Source organism: Papilio machaon, chromosome 3, assembly GCF_912999745.1.
Source record: "Papilio machaon chromosome 3, ilPapMach1.1, whole genome shotgun sequence".
NCBI lineage: Eukaryota > Metazoa > Arthropoda > Insecta > Lepidoptera > Papilionidae > Papilio > Papilio machaon.
Window position 1 is genome coordinate 3,161,240 of NC_059988.1, and position 8,799 is coordinate 3,170,038.

The 8,799-nt window shown below is 35.5% G+C and overlaps 1 protein-coding gene across 1 annotated transcript; it reads left to right on the forward strand.

Annotated features, from left to right (window-relative positions):
- Window positions 1–2,711: 2,711 nt before the first annotated feature.
- LOC106712268 lies at window positions 2,712–4,209 on the forward strand. Its single transcript, XM_014504763.2, has one exon. The coding sequence runs from the start codon at window positions 2,712–2,714 to the stop codon at window positions 4,200–4,202; it is 1,491 nt and encodes a 496-aa protein (XP_014360249.2). The 3' UTR covers window positions 4,203–4,209.
- The last annotated feature ends 4,590 nt before the right edge of the window (window positions 4,210–8,799 follow it).

The following is an 8,799-nucleotide window of genomic DNA, read 5'->3' on the forward strand; positions in this document are numbered from 1 at the left end:
AAAATTATTGCAGTATATCTATACCTTAACTTTACTGTTATTTCGAATTTAAAATGTCATTATGAAAATTATATGTAACAGAAATAATCAACGTGCATACAGTTGTAATGTTGTACATTCAAATTACAATCTAAGTATGAATTATTATACATCTATGTAGGGTTGCCAGGTCACCAAACCTACTAGCCGGACAGACCAGCCAGTTTGGCCGGACATTTGGGTAGAAAGGTCGGACATCCTATATTATTTAGGATTTTGTCTCAGTATTAATAGGTGCACTCCCGTTTGGGAAATGTAAAAAGCCTAAAAAAAGCCGGAAAACCGTTTATTTTGGAAGGACACGCAATCAAAAAGCCTACCTATGTCCGGATTTATCCGGACGCCTGGCAACGCTACATATATGTATACCATTGTACTCGTACAAGTTCTGTGTTATGTTCATAATTAAATTTGAAACATATAGAAGAAAATTTATCACCATATATATTTTGCTTATGTGCTCGTATTAAGTTGATAGACCAAAAAAGTTTGACAGTAATTTATACCTTAAACTTGAAATTAAAAACTAAAAATTTTTAAACTTTAAATGACGTACTGGAAATCGTTGATTAGTCACTAAGAAACCCTTAATGTAGATTTAGTAATAACGAACTCTAGGGAATTGTTTAAGTTACATTTAAACTAGTTTCAGTGATGTAGTCAATGTTGAAAAATTTCTACTGTATAGTGGGTCAGATACTTAATACATAATAAAAGTATATAGCACGTAGTATAAAAGCCGAGTGCAGTCAATAACATCTCAGTTCCCATCGTCAACGCAACGTTCCCGGGAACCGCTAATGGCGTCGTGTGGGAATGGAGCGGCTTCCGCGTTACTACCTCTGTAGCTATCCACTACCTGAGGTGGACTAATATACCTTCTAACCGGCATATTAACTAGAAATGGATCTGTCCCTTACATTTCCCACAACATATTATATAATTAGTTATTTTTTACGCTGCAACAAGATTTTATTATAACTATTAAGATTTAATTCTAAAGCAACAGTATTTCTTTGTATTAAAATGTATTTTTAATAATAAAGATAAGACTAAGTAAAGACTTCTTAAACTAAAAATGCCATTCTAACCAAACTATGAATCAGTTTCATTAAAATATTAAAAACCACATACTCTAATAATTCAGTTAAAAATCAAGACATAGTGATAAAAGTGTAATAAAAATATTAAACTGAAATTTACTCACTCAAAACAGGTTTACAACTAAAACAGATCATAATTCAAAAGAAACGTGTAAAGTATTTATAAATTCAATGTAAACGAGGGCTATAAATTACTTCGCTTATGAATTCGGTAGCTTCTAAGAGACTGAGTATTACGTGGTTGTATTTATAAAGCCGTGCAACAAGAGTGAGTTAACATTTTTATTTTAGTTATCACTTATCACTTCATAGTACGGTGAGAAGCGTGGGGATCTCTGAACAGGGTTCGTTGACCTCGAGCGTTGGCCTTGCCCTTGGAATCAAGTCATTCCTCATACTCCGGTCCGTCCACGCGCGGCTGCGGCAGCGGGCTCGTCTCACAAGATTTATTACTTGCTGGCAACATTACAACTCGACTGTAGTAAACAGCGGAACGAGAACACAACTATTTTCATTGCGTACAGGGACGTGTCTTTTTTTTTTTGTATTTGTAGGAAATGTGTTAATGAACGTGATATAGATAAGTCTACAAGAAACACAATAATGCAACACTTCATCAAGTATATCATGACCAATCTCCATAAATGTTTTTTTTATAAGAGTAAAAGACAAAAATGTTATCCTACAGTCTTATGGAATGCAATCACATTTGTTTATCATTATTTGTATTAAACCTTATTTTTTTATTCTTTTCACGGCCCTTCTCTATCTATGAAGATTATTGTAATAATATAAATAACTTAAATTACATAAGTGAAGTATGGCAACCCTATAAAAATATTTGTGTCGCGACCCGGTCTACGCTGTGAACCTTAGTCCTAATCTGATCTAGCCCGAATTATATAATCTGTGCATGTCTCGAGCAGAGACCGGCCCCTCAGGTTTCATTCCACGAATGCGACGTTTCGTCTCTGCAAAGATTTTATTTTATGCTATTTATGTGGTTATAAGATAAACTTAAGAACGTGAAAACCGTCAATGAATAACAAAATAGTATTAATTTCAAAAAGCGCAAAATACCCGTATTGCACCAGACTGTAACACTGGTACTGTTGTCGCCGTTTTGTCTAAAATAATGAAAGAGATGTCGATATTTAGGGTAGGGCGGGGCTAGTTGAGCATAGGGGCAAGTACGCATAGACTTCGTATGGCGAAAAGAAGGAGTTGCGGGAGGGGTAATCACCCCGCGTTCGCTAGTGGCGGCTGGACGAGCGAGTGAAGCACCCGAGCGTTTTGTTTATTTTGTGACCAAAAAGTAAAAACGTCCTTTATCTCAATTTTTCGTCTGTATTAATCAATTGTTGAATGTTTTTAATCAGGTAAGTGTTAATATTCCACAGAATTATTGTACTTTTGATATGTAAAGAGATTCTGGGTATAATTCTTCCGATTTATTTATAACCTCGCCTTTGTTTCAAAATTCCGGGTTGAGGTTAGTTGAGCTATAGTTGCTCAACTCACCCCATGACTCATACTCCTAGAGTAATAAATGTTTTATTTCTTGTTAGGATGCGTACATACAAAAGGAAGACTACAAGATGTTCTTACACTACTGAAGATTTAAAAAATGCTGTAAAAGCAGTCAACGATGAAGGAAAAAGTGTAAATGCCGCCGCTAAAAAATTCGGTATTAAAAGAATGACTTTAACAAGATTTTTGAAGAAACTAAATGAAGGTGGTGATTCATCCATGGGATATACAACACCGAGACAAATATTTTCTCCTACACAGGAAGATTCTCTAAAAAAATACTTGCTACAAATGGCTTCGATCTTCTATGGATATTCTCCAAAAGACGTCCGTCGCCTTGCCTACGAGTGTGCTGCTAAATTTGACATTAAAATTCCACCTAGCTGGACTGCAAATAAGATGGCCGGAAAAGAATGGCTTTCGATGTTTTTAAAACGAAATCCGGAGCTATCCATACGAAAACCAAAACCCACCAGCCATGCCAGCCACCCAAAATCATTAAATGCGCAGAATGTTAAAGTTTTTTTTGAGAAATTAGCGGAAGCAATGGATAGATATGGATTTACTGCGGCAGACATCTGGAATATAGATGAGACAGGAGTATCCACTGTTATGAAGCCAAATAAAATTGTAGCTGCCAAAGGTAAGCGCAACGTCGGCGCAATGACTTCTGGGGAACGAGGGACTAACGTTACTGTAGTAACTGCTGTATCTGCTCTTGGAAATAATGTGCCTCCTATGTTTGTATTTCCGAGAAAACAATTTAAGACACACTTTCTTAACGGTGGTCCCCCTGAATGTATAGGAGCCGGAAATGCTAGTGGATGCGTTACAGACGAAGAATTCTATCATTTTATGCAACATTTTATAAAACATGTGAAACCGTCCATAGAGCGCCCTGTTTTGTTGGTGTTGGATAATCACTCCTCTCATTTGAACGTGAAAACACTAAGTTTGGCCAAAGAGAAAGGAGTTGTAATGCTGTCCTTTCCTCCTCATTGTAGCCATAAATTACAACCGTTGGATGTGTCAGTCTTTGGACCGTTCAAAAAGTATTGTGCTGCTGCTAAAGATGCATGGCTACGAAACAACCCGGGGAAAACCCTCACTATTTATGATATACCAAAAATAGTCGCTGATTCGTTGCCGTTTGCTCTGACAAAAATAAATATTGTTTACGGTTTCCAAAAAACAGGCATCTTCCCGTATAATGCACACATTTTTGGTGAGGAAGAGTATTCCCCATCATTTGTAACCGATCGTTCCGAACCAGAAACTATCGAGTCGGAAAAAGATCCAGTGTCCAGTACTGAACCTTATCCCACTCTTTGTGTCTCAACCAGCCAAGTTGAACCCGAAGCTGGCCCAAGCATCAAAAAAAACGAGACGATCGACCTACGAGTATTTTCCCCGGAAATTGTACGACCATACCCAAAGGCAGGCCCTAGAGAAGCAACTAAAACTAATAGAAGAAAGAGAAAAGCTGCAATACTTATAGACAGTCCCGAAAAGAACGCTTTAGAAGAATAGCAAACTAAAACCACAAAAAAGTGCAGAAGCCAAAAAAGAACATAGATAAAAAAAGGAAGACGTCTGTCTGTTAAAAAATACTTCAGTCAAGCGAGGAAAGTGATGATGATGTTTACTCCTGTCTGATTTGTTGTGAAGGCTATGCTGATAGTTTACCAGGAGAAAATTGGATTCAGTATCAAACTTGCAGGGAATGGGCACATACAAAATGTGTTCCAGGTATTGGTCTTACTTTCGTTTGTGTCAATTGCAACAGTGACAACGATGAATAACTTGCTAAGATCCTATAAATATTTTTTTAAGATTTCTAAGTCTGATTTTAAACAGAAAGACTGAATTTCCTTTTTATCCTAAAGTTAGTCGTAAGATTCGTTGATGTTTTGTTTGTTCTATTTTCAGTTAATTATCCAAAGAAAATTACTTTAAGTTTTTGTTGTTCTGTCATTATAACACTATAAATAAAGAGTTGATTGTCAAACATGAAGTAAAATGTGTGTGTCCCTAGTCAACATTGAACTCATAGTTTGGTTAGACATTCTTAGTGCTCAACTTGCCCCATACTCTGCTCAACTTACCTTACCTATGGGGTACAATGAGCATACTTGACTTTCCGCATTTAAACAGCTGTAGCTCTTAAATTCCACTTGTTACAAAAAAATACTATGGACACTTTTGCTAAGAGATAAATTACTAATCCTGCAAGCCGCATAACAACTCATTGAGACTTATCATTGAGGAGCTACATCCGCTCAAGTGAAAAATTGCTCAACTATCCCCGCCCTATCCTACTAACACAATTCGTTTAAAAGTTTATAAAAAAGTTACATTAATGACATCACTTAATCGTTTATTTAGTATAAAATTGAATTTATAAACAATGCTTAAAATATTTAAAATTGATCAATTCGTCTATAAGTCGTGATTTGGGATCAAGTTGGAATCGTGCTTAGGGCGTTTGAGTTAAAACGCATGCAACCAAACTGTTGTTCAGTCCGGCTAGTTTCACACGAGAGCAGCACAGTGAGGCAGAACAGTATTTCCATTGCTTCAACGCACAATATCGCTAGAAAATTGATGTTGTTTTGACATAAAGTATGAAATCTAATAGCAGTACTGCACTGTCTACTGCTCTGCCTGTTTTGGCCTCGTGTGAAACAATCATAAGAGAGGCGACTAACCCCGGCTAATGTTCCCTCGATATTGCATCCAATGACAGTCTGAGCTTGAGGAATGATTGAAAATTCCCTTCCGAGAAACGTGAAATGAGAGGAGGGTTGTTGGGCGGCTCGGTGGCGGCGATGTGGCGGCGCGGCGGCCCCGCATTCTTGCAAACCGCAGCCCTATGTTTAGAGTCGCTCCGGCCACTTCTTGCCTCTATACAGGCCTATACAAAATTAGCTGGCAACAGTGTACAGGCTGTTCAGACATTACATAATGCAAAATTAATCCATTCTGGTGTGAAAACATTATTTATATAATATATTAAAGATATAGTATTTAGGTTTTCAAATATCTTGGCGGCTCGGAACATCGTACGAGTCGATGCGCAGCACGCAATTTTAGAAGTGTCTAGCTGATGTGTTTTTTAGCGATTGAAATATAGGAGCCTAACCTATAAATACTTTGTTTGTTTTCACTCACCATTTTGTTGTAATACTGATTTCAAATATAAACTAAGTCTTAATTTCTGCTGTAGTATAAAATAAAACTACAACGCCTGTCTATTTCTATCAAAGTTGATCTTATTTCTTCAAGCCTCCTTTACAAGATCCTATAATTAGACTTTCTCTGCATTAACTCTATTAATTCAAGGAATCTTAATGATGCGTAATTGAAAGTTCAAACATCCTGTATATGAAAGAAGAAACTTGCACGTCAAACTGGTATCTATCTGTAGATGGGATTAAATAATTATCTATATATTATTATTAATGTTATTATAAAGCCAATGAATGACGTGCAAACGTACCTCGATGAGATTTAAGGTTAGAGTTTTTTTTAATTTGTGTTTTCTAGGAAATGTATAAATTCAGTTTTAATTTTTCTAATCACCAGAAATATATTTTGCAGGATCCATAGGTATAAAATAGTTACCTATCTTCTCAATTTCCTACCGAAAAGTAGCTATGAATAAATTAAGAGGGCCACTTTTTACATTATTCCATTTTATAAAGAATCCAGAATTTCAACCTTCAGTTAAACGAGAGTTTTGCTTAGACACCATTGCGAATTGCTGCCGATCTCTCTAACGATACGTTATACCGCTGTCGCTACGCAATTTTTAACTTAAGGAGTAAAAAAAGATTTCAAAACTTTGTCTTTTTTCCGTGTGATGGCCTGTGTTGACCTTGATGAGGCATCTTTTACGTTAACAAGGTTGAATTACAACAGAAAACTGAGTTTTATAAATCACACGTCATCTATGGCGCGTTCTGATGCTTGTTCTAAATATTTAAGAGAAAAATTATTTTAAAAGATCATAACGTAAATAGAAACTACGTTAAGACAATCGAACAGTTGAATATAATTAAAAAATCGCAAATTGATATTGGATATGTGAAAATCACATTTATGTTTGTTTTTGTCGCCTATCGCAGAGCTTTTTTTAGCCGACTTCAAAAAGAAGGAGGTTATCAATTCGACTGTATTTTTTTTATGTGTGTTACTGCGAATCTCCGCCCCTGGTGGTGGATTTTGATAAAAATTATTTTAATCGAAAGGAAGTGCTTGCAGATGGGTCCCATTTTCTTGTTTTTTTTTTTACCTTTACCTTTAGCTCTTCTTCCGATCGTATTATTTTTCCCTTAAAATATTCTATCTACCAAAAAGTCGACAACTAACTATGTGATGTTTGAATGATATGTTTATGAGTATCTATACATATTAATAAAATTGGACTGTCTGTGTTTAATATCAAAAAAAAATTATATATTTCGTACGCATTATGTATTTGCAAAGCTGTTATGGAAACACCGAATTTTAAAATTTTTGTCTGTCTGTCTATCAGTCTGCATGTCTAACTGAACCGATTCTGACACGACATTGTTGGGAAGGTAGATGATTCATATAATGGGCTATTTTTTTTAATCTGCGCTGACGAAGTTACAGGCAATCGCTAGTAACAAAATAAAGAAGGCCTTGATATTTCGAAACCACTCAACAAAACAGCTCACAGAATGTATGTGAAATTGTATATCATACGAGGTATTAAGATAGTGCCATAGCCGGTTATTACATGTAGAATCTTCTCGACAATCTACGTGCGTTACACAATAAAATGATGTTACGATGTGGGACAATTTGTAAGTGCACAGGAAACGCTGTCGACTTGGAGGCACGCTACTACAATTAAGTGGACGACGAGACACCGATAGTCGTAATTATTGTCACGCAACCCTGACTGACCGACGACTGCTCGTCACCAAACTTACAGCAAAATCATTTGTTTGAATTAGACATTTTTTGTTTCGTTAGCCCTGAGTTTTTACGACTCCGCATTGTATGACATTTGTCAAGGTTGCCATTTAAAATTATGTAGCTATAATATGTTTAATAAAAATATGATAGAAATACATTGTCAGTAAATATCTCATAGTTAATAACCCTTACAGCTGCTATTTACTTGCTAGATAATTAATTATTTCCCGCATTCTGTTGACTTGACAAGAATTTCCCATTAGCGGTATACGGTCATACAGTAAATTATCAGGTGCGTTATAACCTAGCAATTTTTGAGAACTAACATTATGAAATTAATAACTGAATCCATTTTATTTAACTAAAACCTTAGTTATAATAAATGTACAGTAATAAAAACATAAGCAATTTTACCAGGTTTGGTAATTTTACAAAAAGTTATTCAGAAATGGTTCCAAAATCTAATATAAGGAGCTATGAAGGATTTTTCTATATTGATATTATCCAATCGTTTAAGGATACTTAAGATTTGCCCCTCATTAGTGCATCAACAATCTGGTTGATAAACATTCACTCAGGAAATCCCCATCAAAGCTAACGGTGTTCATTTTCCTCGTGTCTTTCTGAGCTTGTCATTTAAAACTTACGCCACACATTATTACCTCTTAGTATCCAATATGAGCCCTTTATTAACTTGCATTACTGTAAAACAAATTCCGATTATGATGTATTTTAAATGCGCATTTGTATTGTTAAATATAAAGATATAAATGCCAACATTTCATAAATAGAAAATGCAATATGTACTGCATCATTAGTCCACTTAAGTCAAATGACGTGGTATAAAAAAACTAATAGATTGTTTTTTGTCGAAAACTGTAAACTAATCTAACTAATTTTACTAATATTAATGCGATAGCTTAGATGGATGGATGGATGTTTGTTAGAAGGTATCTCCGGAACCGTTCAACAGTTCTTGATGATATTTGGCATAGGTGTGGAGCATAGTCTGCAAGAACGCAAGTTACTAATTAAGTTTTTTTTTTAATTTCCGCGTGGACGGAGTCGCGGGCGATAGCTAGTTTAATAATAAATATAATATTTATTCTATACTAAACCGATGTGTTGTGATAGTCGTCATTTAATTTTAAGGATAACCAAATTGCAGATATTCCCCAGG